Source organism: Fomitopsis serialis, assembly GCF_022376445.1.
Source record: "Fomitopsis serialis strain Sig1Antser10 chromosome Unknown B0H18scaffold_653, whole genome shotgun sequence".
In the NCBI taxonomy this organism is placed as follows: domain Eukaryota; kingdom Fungi; phylum Basidiomycota; class Agaricomycetes; order Polyporales; family Fomitopsidaceae; genus Fomitopsis; species Fomitopsis serialis.
In genome coordinates this window covers 1,737-18,488 of record NW_025955613.1, presented here as the reverse complement: position 1 = coordinate 18,488, position 16,752 = coordinate 1,737, and the positions used below count along the sequence as shown (strand labels likewise).

Genomic DNA, 16,752 nt, shown 5'->3' with positions numbered 1-16,752 from the left:
GCATTCAAGACCAGAAGTAACTAACATGAGAATGAACTACCATCCTAGCGTACGAAGGTCGAGCCGACGGAACCGTTCCGAAGTGATTGCATTCCAGAGCTGATCTACCAGTATTATGGCCTGGCGGGACGCCCAGATGCGAGTATCAACTCTGCATTTGAAGAGTTCAGCAAAGTACCGCTGAACCTTATCGCCCTCTCGTGCAATGCAGTAAGTATTTACTTTCCTATTGCGTTCACGCTTTAAGCTACTCATGCAATGGCATACCAACAGATCGAAGCAGCATTGATGGAGGTGGCATCGCACAACCAAGCTACTGTGACGGTGTTCTCGAACAAGAATTTTGCGGGAAAGTCAGTATTTCTTACATCGCATCGAGTTGCTTGTAGTCAGTTAACACTCGCCTATCCTAGATGGGATGGAGTGATGGCAGTTCTCGAGACCTTGGAAGATCGAGCCACCGACTATCTGGAGGAGACGCGCGAATTGATTTGGAAGGACATCAGGTAACGTTCAGTTTGAGACTGAGATAATTGCTGACAGTGGTTACAGCACTCGTCTCAATGCCGCACCTGATGCAGTCGAGGCGTCGGGGGACGAGCAGCCAGGTGGCTTCATACCGCTGCTGCAGTTACGCCGTGGCGCATCCAAGCCGCGGAGCCACAGCAAGGAGCCTGGCACGTCAAAGGCCGCGACCGCGACCAAGCCTTTGTCGAGCGCAGCAAAAGCTAAGCCATCGAGCTCATCAAAGACCACGAAGAACGCGGAGTCGGCGAAGGGGAAGAAGACACCTCCCAGCTCGAAGAAGACACCTCCCAGCCCTTCGAAGAAACCTCGGAGCGCAGGCGCCGCATCGTCGAAGTCTAGGAAGAAACGACGTGGTGACCAGGAAGATGAGGGTGACGAGGGCGAGGCAGGCGGCGAGGCAGGCAGTGGCGATGACAGGGAAGGTGATGCTGGAGGTCGCAGCGAAGTCGATGACGGTGAGGGAGTACAGGTAGATGAGCTTCAAGAGTCTGGGCAAGGTGAGTTCACACTCGACTCGAATCAGTGCTTTGCTCACTCAGTCTAGAACCTGTTGCGGGCACACCCACTGAGGAAGGTGCCTGAGTATGAAGGCTCAACGTCGTGTCTCGTCGAAGGCTCAACGTTGTGTCTCGTCTTCCGTCTTCCCTCATACTGCCATGTCGCCGTCTGTCTTCGTCGTCCGTCTCTCGATGTCTCGCGTTGGTTTGTGGCTCGCCCTGCGTCGTCTTTCCGCCGTCCACATCCATCCATCCGTCGTGTTGTCGCTATCCAATATTTGCTATCCGCTATTCGCTATCCACTGTCCGCACTATCCACTATCCGCCCATCCATCGATCCGCCCATCCTCCGTCTATCCGTCGTCGTCCATCCGTCGTCCGCACATTATTCAGTGGTACCTACTCGATACTAACGGTACAGCCGGAGTGCATTTCGACCGTTGCAAACGGTAGAGCCGCCTCCGGCCGGAGCTGTGATTTCCTTGTTGCAAACAGGCCGGCCGGACTGGTTTCAAACAAGCCGGCCGAGCATATCTCAAACCAGTTCAAACGGTCCGGCCGGTGTATCCCTAGGGCACCTATTTTCTGTCTGAACAGGGGGGCCATTTAGTGTCTTGCTGGCAACGGACCGGCCGGGCAATAAGGGGCTTTAATTGTAACAGATCAACCGGGATACTCTTTCTCCTATGGTAACAACCGCCGGGAAATGGGATCCTTCATTTGTAATGGGCCGGCCGGAGTGCATAGTTCACCAGTTGCAATGGGCCAGCCGGAGCACATGCTCCCTGGCTAATAACAGACCGGCCGGGTTGCATCATCTCTAGCTGGCAACGGAGCGGCCGGACCATTTTTCCACATTGATAGCAGGCTAGCCAGGCCATATAATCTAGCACTCCACACTGGTAACGGTCCGGCCGGGCAGTGGCACCATCCATTGGTAATGGTCCGGCCGGGCAACAGTATTGTGACCCAGTATTGGCTGGGCCAGTCAACAATAGACCATACTCCCTTAGAACAGCCTACTAGTAGCATGTATTATATATCCACAGTGCATGCCCTATCACATTGCCTGAGCTGTTAGCTCACTGGCCAGCCATGCAAACACTGGCTGAGGGCATTCAAAAACCTTCGGCCTATTGTATTATGATACAGAGTGTGATTTGAATGATTGTATATGTAAGACCATCACTAATGGAGCCCAACATAGTGTTCCCACATTTTAAAGGGGCTTAGTGAAGCTGCCACCAGCCAAATTAAATGGCCGGACATCTCAAAACATCGGCCGGGCATTTTAGTTCATTGGCCGAAGCTTTTCCTTCATTGGCCGAAGCTTTTTCTCACTGGCCGAAGCTTTTTCTCACTGGCCGAAGCTTTACTTCATTGGCCGAAGCTTTTCTTCACCGGCCGAAGCTTTGGATTGACCGGCCGAAGCTTCTACTTCACCGGCGAAAACAGCCGGTGCTCGGCAAAAAATGGCCGGCCGGTGTGCAAAATTGGCCGGCCGGTGCGCAAAACCGGCCGGGCTGTTGAGTTACTATATGTGGAAATGTGGTATTGTCTGGGAGCCCTTCATTTCAGAGTCTAGTATCAATTTCCTAGTTTTCAAGAACACATAGTTAGGCCAGGATATGCAAGACAAGATTTACTACTCACAGGCTTCTTTGCAAAACATGTTATTCAATTCCTGAAGCCAATATTCTTTGCCCACACTGTTTGACAATCTAGAATGTGTTATCACAATGCATAGAGTAGATCCCCAAAAGTAATAGTCTTATTCTTTGAAGCTGAATGCAGGACAACAAATAAGGGGTATACAGGTATGGTATACATGTTGACTTCCTGCAGCTAATGTTCTTTCCAAACAGTGTTTTACCATCTAGAATAGTTCATTGACCCACAAGGAATCAGTCCTCCAAAGGAATAGTCTTATTCACACAAGCTGAAGGCAGCACAGAGTTAAGGTGAGGGTGGGTATATGGGTATACATGTTATACTGTGTTCACATCCTGAAGCCAATATGCTTTGCCCACAAGGTTTGGCAATCAAGAATGGCACAGAAACATCTACCCACTGTTGGTAATGGTCCGGCCGGCCAATCCTCATAGGAGATGGTCCGGCCTGTGCATGATCCCCTTAACTCTGTACCACATTCAGCTCATGTGAATAAGACTATTCCTTTGGACGACTCACTCCTTGTGTGTAAATGAACCGTTCTAGATTGTGAAACTGTGTTTGGAATGTAGATTGGCTGCAGGAAGTCAACATTGTTTGACATGTATACTATACCTTACCCCTTATCTCATGTTCTGCATTCAGCTTCGAAGAATAAGACTATTCCTTTTGGGAATCTACTCTATGCATTGAAATAACATATTCTAGATAGTCAAACAGTGTGGGCAAAGAATATTGGCTTCAGCAGTTGAATAACATGTTTTGCAAAGAAGCCTGTGAGTAAATCTTGTCTCGCATATCCTGGCCTAACTGTGTACCTTTGGACACTAGGAAATCAATACTAGACTCTATGAATGAAGGGCTTCCAGACAATACCACATTTCCACATATAGTAATTCAACAGCCCGGCCGGTTTTGCCCACCGGCCGGCCATTTTTGCCCACCAGCCGGCCATTTTCTGCCGAGCACCGGCCGTTTTTGCCGGCCGGTGAAGTAGAAGCTTCGGCCGGTCAATCCAAAGCTTCGGCCGGTGAAGAAAAGCTTTGGCCAATGAAGTGAAGGCTTTGGCCAATGAAGTAAAAGCTTCGGCCAGTGAATTAAAAGCTTCGGCCAATGAACTAAAATGCCCGGCCAATGTTTTGAAATGTCCGGCCTATTGATTTGGCCCTGTAGGGACACCCTGGCTAATTTTATGGCCAGTAAAGCAAAAACCTGGGTGAGTGAAATCTCTGGCCAGTTAATTTGGCCAGCCAGTGGGGCTGTTTTGTGTTTTGCAGCTTCACTAGGCATCCCTAAGTCATGGGAAAATTATGCTGTGATCTACTAATGATGGTATACCCCATAGGTGCATAATACATATAGTATTTCAATAGCCCCCAGGGGGCTGTGACCGGCCGGACCGTTTGAAGCAGGACAACTCCTGCCCGGCCGGCCTGTTCGTGGAGTCAGTTTGTTTAGGCTGGCCAACCCATTCTGGACCAGATAGACTTCACTCCGGCCGGTCCGCTTGCAATGAAAGGATTTTATCCCGGCCGGAACATTTAAAGTGGTGGGGCCTGAGTCCGGCCACTCTGTTTGCAACGTGGACCGGCCGGCCGCTCCGTTGTGTGTGCTAACCCTGCCCTCCACCCGGCCTGTTTGCAGTGATGCTGTATGGGTCCGGCCGGACTGTTGCCTCTGCGACCGGACTGTTTACAACAGGTACATTGCCTCAGCCAAAAGCCCGGCCGGCCTGTTGCAAGCGGTGCATTGTTGCTAACAGTAGACCCGGACTACTCCGGCCGGAGGCGGCTCTACCGTTTGCAACGGTCAAAATGCACTCCGGCTGTACCGTTAACAGCGAGGTTTTCCACTGAATGGGCTCTCGTCCGTCGATCCGGTGTCCATCGATCCGCCCATCCGTCGTCTATCCGTCGTCCGTCCATCCGGTCATAGTCGGGCAGTCGATCCGGTCATAGTCGGGCAGTCGATCCGGTCATAGTCGGGCAGTCCGTCGTCGTGCGTCGTCGTGCGTCGGTCGCTTTCCGTCGTCGTCGTGCGTCGTCGTCGTGCGTCGTCGTGGTGCGTCGTGGTGCGTTGCGTCGTGGTGCGTCGTCGTGCATCGTCGTGCGTCGTCGTGGTTCGTTCGTCGGTCGCTGTCGCGCTGTCGCCGTTCGTCGCTGTCGCCGTTCGTCGGTCGCTGTCGCGCTGTCGCCGTTCGTCGCTGTCGCCGTTCCCGTTCGTCGCCGTCGTCCGTCGCTCGCCGTCCTTCGTCCGTCCGTCGTCGATCAATCCTCCATCCGTCGTTGTCGCCCTCCGTTGTCCTTCGTTCTCAGTCGTCGCCGGTCGTCGCCCCGGCCCGTCATCCGTCCGTCGTTCGCTCGCCGTCAGTCGTAGGGCTGTTTAGTTACCAGATAGTATACAAGTGTCATCATCATGTTGTACCAGTATGGAATAAATCCCACAATCATTATTGCAAACATAAGTAAGATTAAGTGCGCTGAAGACCAGAAAAGCGAATAAAAGCAAAGCAACCTACCAGAATCCAGCAACAGCTTAATTCACATTAATGTTGTGGGTCCCTGCTTCATTTGCATTAATGTTGTGGATCCCTGTTTAAGAGCACTTAACACATCTTTTTGGGCACATTTATAAAACCGACTTGTGTAAATTGGTCATTACCGTCTTCAAGGATCTTCATTTCTTAAATGGCCAATAAAAGACATAATAAGACACTTTGGTTTTTCCTGATGGAGGTGAGGTATCGGGGCGGGTACGTCCATCTGGGGCGTACCCGTTACTCGACATCCGGTTGCGGACCAGTGGGGCACGTCGGACGTGCGGTATTGCACGTCCGCCGTGTCGCTTTGCCATGTGGAAGGTCCAGGTACGATCTGGAGGTCGTACCGCAGCACAGATGTGCTATTTTGCGGAGAGAAAGATACGACTTCGCAGTCGTACCTGGTTCCGTGACCAGCGGTACGCTCGATGAACTCCGTGTTCATCGATACGCACGCTCGCAGGGGTACTGGCACAGGCGGAGGCGAGGTGGGTTCGTCCAGCATGGGCGTACCTTCGACTTGCGAGCCCTCCTGCTCGCTTTCCCTGCTCGCCCCGCACCCTTCCCCCTCTCCTCCTTCTGCCGGACCCTTCCCATCTGCCTCTCCTGCCTCCGCGGGGAAGGTAGGAGGTGTCGAGATGGATACGTCCATCAGGGGCGTACCTTCAGTTCTCGACCCTTCGTGCTGGTCGGTAGCGTGTACGTCGAGCATCAATCTCGGCGTACTCGCTATCCATCGGTCAGTGATGGGTGAATGGGGCCCGTCGGACGTGCACTGCTGCGCGTCCGCCGTGTCGCTTTGCGAGATGGGCGGTACGACCGCGAGGTCGTCCCGCAATGCAGGCGTGTGGCCTTGCAGATCGGCAGGCACGACCGGTAGGTCGTCCTGCATCACAGATCTGCCGTCCCCTTGGCCAGCCACGCGTACGACGAACTCCTCGTTAGTCGCTACGCTTGTTGATACAGGTGCACACAAGGGGATAGGCGTCGAGGTGGATATGTCCGCCTGAGGCGTATCCGCTACTCGATAGCCAGTCGCGGAATGGTGGGGCACGTCGGACGTGCGATACTGCGCGTCCGTCGTGTCGCCTTGCTGAGTGTATGGTACGACCGCGAGGTCGTCCCAGGGCGCAAGCGTGCCATCTTGCAGAGTGGAGGGTACGACTGTTAGGTCGTCCCGAATCGCATCCACGCGATCCTCATGACCCCCAGTGCGCACGACGAACGTTCCGTTTGTCGCTGACGCTCTGGGTGCGTTCATGGAGCCGCAGGGCACGTCGGACATGCAGTCGTGCGCGTCCACTGTGTCGCCGTGCGTACTGCCCGGTACAGCCTGTAGATTGTACCGGGGCCCGTGCGTGCGATGTGCGTGGTCAACAGGGCGTACGACGATCTTCGCGTTCGTCGATACACCTGTTGGCCCGGGCATACTGGGATGTGTGGGGTGTACGACCTGGAAGTCGTCCCGCAGCACCGATGTGCTACCACACGGAGTATCAGGTACGACTTCGCAGTCGTACCTGGGGACGGACATGCCGTCTTCGTGGTCAGTAGTACGCACAGCGAACCCCTCGTTCGTCGTTACGCCTACTGACGCGGGCACAGGGAGCGGAGGCGGCCATGCAAAGACGTACGGTGAGTACGTACCTGCAGGAGTCGAGCCTTCGTGCTCATGCTTTCTGCTCGCCCCGCACCCTTCCTCTCTCTGTCCCTTCGTTTCTTCCTCCTCTTCGCTATCGCTCGCCGTCTCCCTGTACTCCTTCTGCTCTCCTCGCTCCGCGTCCTTCATTGTTCGCTCGGTCCTGCTACTCGGCGCTGAACTTGAACGCGCTTCGTTCAAGTCCTGGGTCGCGTGGCTGGGTTGCATGTCGCCAGAGCCACGGGAGAGGTTGCCAGAGTCACTAGACTCGAGGGGGAGACCTCTCAAGTCGAGGCGCGAGACGAGAGGTGAGAGGCGAGGAGCCGGGGAGGAAAGTAGTGGCGATCTGGTACCGCGTGGTACCAGGTCGTCGGTCGCCACCGACTGGACTGACGGCAAGTCAGCCAGCCAGTTGCGAACGCGAGTCCGCACTCGCGTTGGGGCGGCGTGCGCGTCTGGTTCGCCGGACGGGCGCTCGGGTTGACTGCCCAGGGTGTGGAAGTGGTCGAGGACGAGGGGTCGGTGGTGGCGGTCGAGTGCAGTGCGTTGGGCGCTAGCACTCGGGGCGCTCGCCACGGACCCGTGGCGCTCGACGCCCATCGGGTCGAGCGCGTCGCGTGTCGCGTCGAGCAAGCCGCTCGACATGGCACGCGCGTCGTGCGACAATGAATATATATATTTTGTGTCGCGGCTCATCTCTGAGCACGCGACGGGCGTATCTACACGCGTGGGCTCGTGCCCACTGTACACAGTACTACTGTAGTACTGTGTACCTATGCCTTCCTGAGCGTAGGGATGCGTCGACTCGGCGCACCACTTGCTCAGTTCGGGTGAGAGTTCGGTGACAGGTAGGTCATCGAACTCGACGCCTGCACCATCCTTTGGGATGGTGCCTGGCTTCGCGGCTTGGGCTGGAGCAACCCGAGATGGACTCTCCGGGTGGCTCTGCGCAGACTCGACGGCGGGCTCGGGCTGCTCAGCGTGCGGTGCTTGTTCGACCCCGCGGTCGGGCAGTACCTGCTCCGTAGCGACCTCGACTGAGCTCTCTTGCTCAGAGATCTCAGTCGCAGTGTTCTTCGGAGTGTTGCCAGCGGACGAGCGGCTGCGGCTGCTACTACTCGAAGCCTCCGCGAGTGCCTCGTCCACTACAACAAGCAGATCCTCACGGGTCTGCTTGGCTTCATCGAGAGCGGCTTGGATCCGCTGTTGGCTCTCGGCGAAGGCTTGTTCAATGCGCCGTTGGCTCTCGGCGGCTTCTGCGAGAGTCCGCTCGATCCGGGTTTGACTGGCTGTGAGCTTGGACTTGATTTCCGCGCGCAAAGCCTTCAGCTTGCTGCGGGTTCCCGAACGGGAACCACGGCTGCTATGCGAAGGCGCGGGCGGAATGGTGGTCGACTCGGACATCTTGTCGAGTTGTCGAGTTGGCCAGAAGGTGATCAAAGTAGCATAGAGGAGTTGTTGACGTCGATTAGCTAGATATCGAAGTCGGGTTTCGAGGTTGTTGCCTAGAGTAGATCCCCAGAGTAGAAGTCTTCTAGAGCGCAAAAAAGTGTAATGTCGCCTCACTCGTCGTGCCTCGTATGCGCTGCACCCAGTCTCTATTCAAGAGGTACTGTCTACAGATTGCATACAAAGGCGGTGACGAGGTGAAGGCTGAGGACTCGTAGGTGCGCCGGCGCGCCATACGAGTCCTGGAGCAAACAAGGACAAATATGTAATGTAAGATATACCGTAACGGGAATATCCGTTACACTGGCTCATCTTAGAAGACTATCCGCGACCTTCCGGCACCTCAGTGACGCTATAGGAGCACCTACCCACCTATCTAGACGACCACAGAGCACGCAGGTCACTCGAAGATGCACTATGTGTTAGAAGACACTCGAACATGTTAGAAGACGTGCTACGGTGTTAGAAGATCTCCTGCGAGACCATAGGATGCTACAGGATGTCCAGTGAGTCCTTGCAGGTCGTCTCACATCCTCAACAAGTGGTCTCGGTTTCCGGTGTCATGTGATAGCTGGTCGGCCTTCGGACCACTGGTTAGTGAGCCCGAGAGCAGTTGTCACGTGTTAGAAGCCATAGCCGGATGTTTGGGGCCGTCGGAGCTCCGTAGTGGTAATAGCCGTGTTTCCCTGTATATACTCGGGGACTGGTTCCCTTCGAATCTCAGAGACCCCCCTTACCCTCTCAATCTCACTTCGCACCGGCGAGGTTCGTCAGTCAGCCAGTACGTTCGAAGTCAGCAAGTTCGCCAGTCAGTCAGTACGTTCGAAGTCAGCCAGTCAGTTCGCCAGTACGTTCGCCCACTTGTAGTTGCCCCGAGAGGCTCTACACTTCTCCTCCTGCCGTCGCTCGCCTTCCTTGTCACCGTTCGTTCGACACGTCTGTTGAAACCCTCCCTCCTACCTTCGAGGCTTAGCCCTTGTCTTCAAACAGTCTTCGACATCTTCGAAGCTCTCCCACGTCATTCGGAGTCTTGTCCGTCCTCCTCCTTCTTACCTAGACCACTGTACAGTCCCCCGTACATCTCATAGACGCAGAGGCCTCGCATACCACTGCTCGACCTCACGGTTGGGTTTTTGTGTGGCTTTTGTGTTCTTTTCGGTCGCGTCAACGCGCAGCCTTGCCAGTGCATCCACCACCCTAATCCGGCACTCTCGCACTCCCGCTCACTGTGTATGGCCCTCGCCTACGTCCCCCTAACCTTCTACGATCTCCACGGTGCACTCCGGGTCGTCTTGGTGGACGAGCTCCCCGCCGTGAACGCGGGATACGGCATTGAGGCGGCGGCGCGGATAAGGGAAGTTGACCGGCCAGATGAACCGCACGTCGTACATCCCCGCCAGGAGGCTGCACAGAGGACGCAACGGACAGTCGCCAGGACCGTACATGTGCGCGTATGGAGTGGCGATGATGTGCCCGTACTTGAACATGATGATGCAGGTAAGGCGAAGGGGAACATGAATGGGATGATCAATGGAAGTGAGGTCCTGGAACCGCCGTGTCCGGCCGTTATAGATCTGGAAGGTCCTGGGCAATTCACCGGGAACCCGCTTCCAGCGGTTGAGACAAGGGATGACCTGTTCCGTGAGGGCCTGGCGGAGCGGCACCTCAATCTCGTTGTTGTGCACCCTGCACAGCAACGGGAGTATCAAGGGCTCCACGTCCTCCTACGGGCCTTGTGTGAGCCTCCTTAGTTGCTTTGAGATCATTGTAATACACGCACCTCGTAGTAGAATAGCGCCTCCACCACCGCCTTCCTACCCTCCGCTCTAAGACAAAGCGGCACTCCCGGGCTTCTGTTCCAACTCGATATCGTGCCGATGAATGTGAACCGCGCCTGCCAGTTCTGCGGCAGCAGGGTGTAGATATACGGACGGGTGATGGCAACATCCACCCGGTTGGGCTGAATGGCGCACTTCCTCGTCTTGCAGAGTTCAGACATGGGGCACTGACACTTTTTCATCAGTACTCTACAGCCAGCGAATGTTCTGACACTCACGTATTCCCACAAGGTCCCAATTCCCATCGTCCTCGAGACTTGGACCACAAGGAGGTGGTTGGCAGAGCCCGGCGTCGTCGTATTGGGGCACGTCAGGTCGGTTCTGCAGATATCGCGAAAGGATGGCAGGAACATCGACATGTGGAAAACTACGCGGGGGTCTAGGCAAGCCATGGTGCAAGACGATGGACGGCAGCTCAAAGCAGGGTGCGTAGAAATCCTTTTGAGAGTGATAAAAAGACGAGTCAAAGTGTTCGGGGATGCGTGAGACACACCAAGACATAGGCGCTTCGGACTCATGTGTATTTTTTTGCATTCTTGTACTTTTACACTAGGACATTGTTATTCAGTCTTCAAAAAAATAGTACACAGACGGTTACAAAGATGGGATGTACATGTATTCAGATCTCCTCAGTCCCCCATGGCCGTCTCACCATCCCAATCCTCCGCATCCGAGTCCCCATCCGAGTCCCCATCCGAGTCCCCATCTGCTGAGACCTCATCTTCTCGAACGTTCATTCTCTCCACGGTACAGTCCGGATCGCCCTCCGCTGGCGTGAAGACGTGAGGCCGGTGATTGCCTTCAACCCGGACCACGGACAACGTGTTGATGCGGGTCCTGGGGAAATTGAAGCCCACGGGCCAGATGGACGGGCGGGGTACATGTTGGCCAGGATTCCACCCAGAGCCCCTGAAGGGCGGATCCCTTTAGCCCAGTAGAGGGGCCACATGGTGTCGTAGATACTCTCGTATTTAACAAGGATGACGTGCCGAAGGGGTAGGGGGATGCGAATGGGTTCGTTGACGGACCCGAGGGGAATGAACTTAGCTTGCTGGACGTCGTAAATGTCGAAGCGTGCCGGGTACTCCTTAGGGTCCCTCTTCCAGCCATTGAGGCATGGAATGACCTCCTGAGTGACCGGCTGGCGGAACGGCAGCTCTATCTCCCAGTCCCCATGTACACGGCACATGAGGGGCAGCTGGATGGGCGCAACGTGATCCTGCCCAGTTACTTTGAGCCCTGTATACATACATGCAGAGACTGACAAACTCACCCGGTAATAAAAGAATACCTCCACTATTCCTATCTCGTCCGTCCCTCGAAGGCACTCTGGGAATTCGGGGCTCTTGTGCCACGCCTTGATGCCGCCGACGAAAATGAATCAGTTTGGGCCCTCCTCCGGCAGTACAGCGTTGATGGACGGGCGCGCCGCGGCAACCTCATCGTCGTTCGGCTGCAACTTGCTGGGCAAGGTACGGCAGGGTTTGACAGTCCTCGGGCACTATGTATGCTTCTGTCAGTATCCAACAAGACTCATCATGGAACTTGTAACTCACATGGCTCCACAGGGTCCCCAGACCCGTCCTCGATATCTCAACCATGGCGAGGTGGTTGAGGGAACCCTTCTGGACATGGGGGCACCGCTTGACCTTCTTGCAAACGTCGCCGAAGGAAGGAATGAAGGTAGAGATGTGGAATTGAATGCGAGGATCCAAAGAAGCCATGATGGTGGACGGGTGGACGGTGAAGAGGATAAGAGAGAGCAAAAGTGTTTTCAGAGAGTACGAAAGCCACGCCAAAGCATTGAACGAGGCGTGAGAAGTGATTAATTTACCACTAGCGCCGAACACGGGACCCATTGGCGCTCCCAATTTTGTAGGCGTAGAATGCTGCACTGGAGACCAGGATTAACTGTACTTGTTATTAGAGGCTACCAAAGTGTTTGGTACGCATACAACCCACCCCAGTTGTTAACGTAGAAAGTACTAGCCATTTCTAACATGTTTTCCGATGACCAGGAGTCGGGAACAGTGCCGCAAGGACCGCTGGGGAAAATGGGTGTAAGCTGACAGGATTGCCGGATCTGCGACAGGGGAATAATCTTCCCCTGCGACAGACCATTGCTTGAGGACGGCGGTTTCTTGACTGAATACATCAAGTGGGAGGAGTCAGCCGCAGGCGCGAAGCGAGTGTACCACTCTACATACGCGAGCGGACCCCGTGGCCACCATGGAGGTGCAGACCCTCCGCCTTGCACCACAGGGAGCTTGCGCGGTAGAGCGAAGATAACCTTCATTCTCCCCGCTCTTGTCCCTGTATAGAAACAATTACTTACCTCATATGCCGGTGGACTCCGCATCTCCGCTCTCCAACACGATGACGGTGTCGAAGCGGTCTTTCCGCCCTGATCGCACCGAAGCCGGTATGGCCTTCACAACATCAATGTCAATCCTCCTGTCGTCCAGCTCGTAAGGCGTGAATGCGAATTTGTGGAAGACATCGACGCACTGGAACGGCAGCCACGTTCTGGAGAGGTCTTGTCTGTTGAGTCGGAGTGAGTCAGGCTGCAAAGTGTTGATGAACTGAACGAGTGCGGTCGTAAATCCGGGTGCGTGATGGCGGGTTTGAACCATAGCTAGGTTTTGTTGAGGAGCAGGTGCGTACTTCGCTATTTTGATAGATGTCCCCGCTATGTCCACGCCTTCCGTTGTGACAGAGTGGGGAGGTTCTTCTGGTACCGATGAACCGGTCTCGGCATGTTCTTCGTCCTCCGGGTGTTCAGCATCCTCCTCCGCTTGACATTCCCTCTGGAACATCTCATAGAGAGCCATCTTCTCGTTGCGGGTGATCCACCGCATCATTTGCGGGAACTCGTCGCGGTGGTTTGATGCTCGCCAAGTGTCCTTCACGAAGTCGATGTGAAGTCGCTCGAACATCTCCGTGTTGTAGTTATCCGTCATCCCAAAGAGCCGGATGGACTGGACATAGTGCAGAAGGGAGTGGATTTTAGGTATGTTGAAATCATCCCATATACCGAGGTTGACCAACACTTGCTTGTTGGCATGGAACATCTTGAGTGCATCCTCCATGTATTCCAAGGTAGTGTCGTCATGCGTGGGGTACTGCGCTAAGTAGATGAAATCTAACAGAGACCTGAAGGTGAGCATTGTTGACTTTGAGACCTTGCCAACGAGACATGCGAGGAGGACTCGAGCCATTTCTTTCCTCTCTTTCCCAGATATCTGAGAAAGAGAGGAGATGCCGTTACGGAAATGACGGATGCCGTACGCAGGGGGCAGGCATCGGAGGCGGCTGTCTAGTTCCTCTGCGGTGAGAAGCTCTTGACACCAAGTGACGGCATGTTTGAACACCCCCTGGTAAAGCTGGTGGAGAACATCTGGTGTTATGGATAGATGCATGTCTGCGTAAGGGAGATTGGTCCAGAACGGTGACCGCGCTGCACCGTTCACGTCCCGTAGCATGCATTCGACTTCAGCCGCAGCCGCACTGCGACCACCCAACCATGCATCGTTGATGATACTCTCTGTGAGCTTGGATGTGCGAGGGCTGCTCGGGTCTTTCTCCCCGAGCTTGTCCGCTGGACATTGGCACTTCGGGCAGGTCCCGTACTTCGAGCAAGTGACGAGGCATTGCTCGGGGTAGTCAGCAACATATGCGGCGAGGATAGGATATATCCTGCGCACGCAGCCATCACCTCCGGTCATCTCCACACCTTCAACACCAGCTTTGATGAGGGGCTCGACAATGAGGCGCATGGAAGCGTGGAAGAGCTTCTGCGTTCGAGCCTTGCTTTCGCGATTGGTGAGGCCCTTCTTGCTGACCTTAGAGACAGGCAGGTACCCAAGAAGGATACAAGCGTGCTCGGACAGTTTGCGGCGGATGGCGCGGGGTATGTTGCCGAGGGTGAGGTAGACGGGGTAAGCAGACTTGTTACCGGAAAACTGTGTCAGCTGAGTCTTGTCGGTGGCCAATATGACTGACGCGAGGGCGGCGCCCTCAGGTAAGTGTTCCTAGCACGGAACATAGCATTAGCAACATTCTACTGGTTGTACCATTGATGAGCTGTCTGACTTACCTGTACGGTGTCCCACCAGAGGCCCGTCCACATCTCCGTGTATATGCGCCTCAACCGCGACTGGTCCGCAAAGACTCGTTTGGGCCGGTATACAATATGTTTGGCATGCGCTGGATTGCCAACCAAGGCCTTAATCGCTTCGATGATGTCCCTGTACCGCACCATGTGCTTCTCATCTGGTCGATCAGGGAAGGTGAGCGTAGCAGTCTGCCATGATGCTCAGTCCGGGATGCTGTCCATCTTCTGGAAAAGCTGTCGGATCATTCATGAGGGAGTGGTCGGAGGTTGGCTGAAGGGAGTGAGGATGACGTGACATGGTGTGGCGCAGTGTTTAGGGCAGGCGCCCAGTGGACTTAGGAGACAGGATAGGGTGGCTGGAGAGCAAAGCGGCTGAAGGGAGCTGAACGGTCTGACGGTCTGAGCATCGACTGAGGGACTCTGAGAGAGCAAGCAGACGAACGGGGATGAATGATGCGACCATAGACACCCAATTGCATCACATGCAACAGAGCTCTTGGGCACCGGATCAGACGCCTAAGATCCTTCAGGCGCCCTCAGAGCGCGCACAGATTTGCTGATAGGCTGGGTGCGGCAGATTGGAAGTACTAACCGGGGAATATGAGCAGGACGGCGGGTGTGAAGACCTGCTACAACAGAATTTGTCGAGATCAGCCAGCAGAACGGGTGCTTCGTGGACTCAACACACCTACCGGGGCAAGGATACGGTACGGGTACGGTCGCGCACACAGGGAGCAAGGCGAAGCGGGGTGTGAGTGTCAAGTTGATGAATGTACTACCGCTCATGGCGAGACCTGGAGAGCGACGAGACGGATAGCCGCAGAAGCAGGGCTGTGGCATGCGCATGAGTATTGCAATCACAATACAGACTTCTTTAGAATATCATACGTAGATGGAAGCAAGATGACCGGGACCGCTGTGCTACAAGTACACAAATTTACAAGACCAGTTTCCCCGTCCCACGTTGACGTCGGACTCTCTCTCATGGTCTTAGTCGTCCTTGCCCACCAACGTACCATCCGACGCCCAGCGGACCAAGCAGCCAGCCGCCCCGGGCGGCGGGCGCGGCACGGCAACCTTCACATACCCACCCTCCCCGTCCACCATCCGATCAATGCTCCATTCGCGTCCATGACCTTCCGGGGCTTTTGGAGGCAAACGGGCCAGACCCACCTCATCTCAATGAAGGTGTGCTTCATCGAGCACATTGGATCCCTCCTGAGCTTGCCGTTGGTGAGGTCGACTACATCCTTCGTGACCTCAACACCCGAAACCTTGAGGATGGGAGGGGCAGCGAGCCAATGCAGATTGAATTTGATGGGGAAAGTGTTCCCGATCCTTGCGGGGACGAACAACTGTAGCTCTGGACTGTATATGTCGAACATTGTCCATGTGTCTGGGTCGCTCGGCACCTTGTACCGGTTGAAGTACGGGAACACTTGTGAGAGCACCGGCTGCTCGAATGGCCCGGGTATGACACTGTTGCCCTGGGTCCAGTCAAGCACCCCTATGAGGGGGATGGACATGGCAGGGAAGCGATCCTAGTGTGCATGTCAGTAAAAGTTCAGAGAAGGACAGCAAATAACTCACGTCGATGTACACAACCGCCTCTACCAACACCAAGCGCCCCTCAGACCCCAGGCTCCCCGTGAACTGGCTTATGAGTGGCCTCGCCACACATTCGCCATATAAGTCGTCTAGCGCAGCCATGAGGAGGAACCCGCCAAACTTGGCGGGCGGGTTCAACTCCAGTGCCTGCTCCAGTGCAGTTGCACGAGCATCATCACTCGCCTGCTTCGAGCTGAGCTCCATGGCGCAGGTATTAGAGTTGTACAGCATGTACTGGTTTGAGATCGTCAGACGTGTTTGAGAATTCACTGAGCAGTACTCACATAGTCATATATCTTGCCAAAGTGGTCCTTCTCCATTGAGATCACCAAGACGTGGTTGAGATCGGTGTACAACGGGCACTCCCGCGAGTTGCTCCATACATCCTCGACGAACCAGTCCATATTCTGCCCAAGGATATTCAAGAGCCAGTCATTGGCGGGGGTGGCGGTGGGCAGCATAGCGGCAAAGCCGGCAGAGTGGATGGAAGTGAGTGGTGAGGGGAGAAGTTAGAAAGAAGCCGCAAGACACGTCACACCGCAATCGATTGAAAGTACTTCCAATTTTGCACACTTAAGCGCCCCGGCCACCCGGTGTCATTCCGCGGAAAGCGGGAAGCCCAAGGCATGGTAAATCAAAGCCGGCATGGGCAGCGGGTATTGTGCATGGATTCTGTACTTTGATATTGTGTTCCTTAGCTATCAAAATATTGTGAGTACTACACGCCGTGGTATTAATCATGAGCCAGAGTATCAGCAGCACCACCCATCCGCACCAATCATGACGCTCCAAGTCATTCATCCAACCCATCCACTACTTCCTCTACGATGCAGCCCTCTTCTCTGAGAAGCGGACAAGTTGCAACTGTG

The 16,752-nt window shown here is 54.9% G+C and overlaps 6 protein-coding genes across 6 annotated transcripts; 1 reads left to right on the top strand and 5 right to left on the bottom strand.

The window, feature by feature from the left end:
• Window positions 1-48: 48 nt before the first annotated feature.
• B0H18DRAFT_964398 (uncharacterized protein) lies at window positions 49-1,110 on the top strand (the record flags this gene model as incomplete). The annotated part of the gene is made up of 5 exons (XM_048043186.1): window positions 49-210; window positions 274-353; window positions 414-506; window positions 544-1,025; window positions 1,073-1,110. Coding segments are annotated over 5 exons (855 nt in total), but the record flags the coding sequence as incomplete, so codon positions are not given.
• A 3,515-nt stretch (window positions 1,111-4,625) lies between these two features.
• B0H18DRAFT_1220247 (uncharacterized protein) lies at window positions 4,626-8,278 on the bottom strand (the record flags this gene model as incomplete). Its single annotated transcript, XM_048036720.1, has 2 exons — window positions 4,626-5,074; window positions 5,470-8,278. 2 exons carry the CDS (start codon window positions 8,276-8,278, stop codon window positions 4,626-4,628), a joined length of 3,258 nt encoding a protein of 1,085 aa, XP_047884353.1.
• A 1,298-nt stretch (window positions 8,279-9,576) lies between these two features.
• B0H18DRAFT_1131470 (uncharacterized protein) lies at window positions 9,577-10,553 on the bottom strand (the record flags this gene model as incomplete). The annotated part of the gene is made up of 3 exons (XM_048035505.1): window positions 9,577-10,047; window positions 10,104-10,328; window positions 10,380-10,553. The coding sequence occupies 3 exons, from the start codon at window positions 10,551-10,553 to the stop codon at window positions 9,577-9,579; spliced, it is 870 nt and encodes a 289-aa protein (XP_047884352.1).
• Window positions 10,554-10,790: 237 nt separating this feature from the next.
• On the bottom strand, window positions 10,791-11,885 carry B0H18DRAFT_1131469 (uncharacterized protein; the record flags this gene model as incomplete). Its single annotated transcript, XM_048035504.1, has 5 exons — window positions 10,791-10,930; window positions 10,981-11,380; window positions 11,435-11,518; window positions 11,570-11,662; window positions 11,718-11,885. The coding sequence occupies 5 exons, from the start codon at window positions 11,883-11,885 to the stop codon at window positions 10,791-10,793; spliced, it is 885 nt and encodes a 294-aa protein (XP_047884351.1).
• Window positions 11,886-12,091: 206 nt separating this feature from the next.
• On the bottom strand, window positions 12,092-13,580 carry B0H18DRAFT_898035 (uncharacterized protein; the record flags this gene model as incomplete). The annotated part of the gene is made up of 3 exons (XM_048041426.1): window positions 12,092-12,496; window positions 12,600-12,850; window positions 12,908-13,580. 3 exons carry the CDS (start codon window positions 13,578-13,580, stop codon window positions 12,092-12,094), a joined length of 1,329 nt encoding a protein of 442 aa, XP_047884350.1.
• A 1,282-nt stretch (window positions 13,581-14,862) lies between these two features.
• Window positions 14,863-16,344, bottom strand: B0H18DRAFT_1191122 (uncharacterized protein; the record flags this gene model as incomplete). The annotated part of the gene is made up of 5 exons (XM_048036045.1): window positions 14,863-14,904; window positions 15,005-15,106; window positions 15,367-15,816; window positions 15,866-16,117; window positions 16,168-16,344. The coding sequence occupies 5 exons, from the start codon at window positions 16,342-16,344 to the stop codon at window positions 14,863-14,865; spliced, it is 1,023 nt and encodes a 340-aa protein (XP_047884349.1).
• Between the last annotated feature and the right edge of the window lie 408 nt (window positions 16,345-16,752).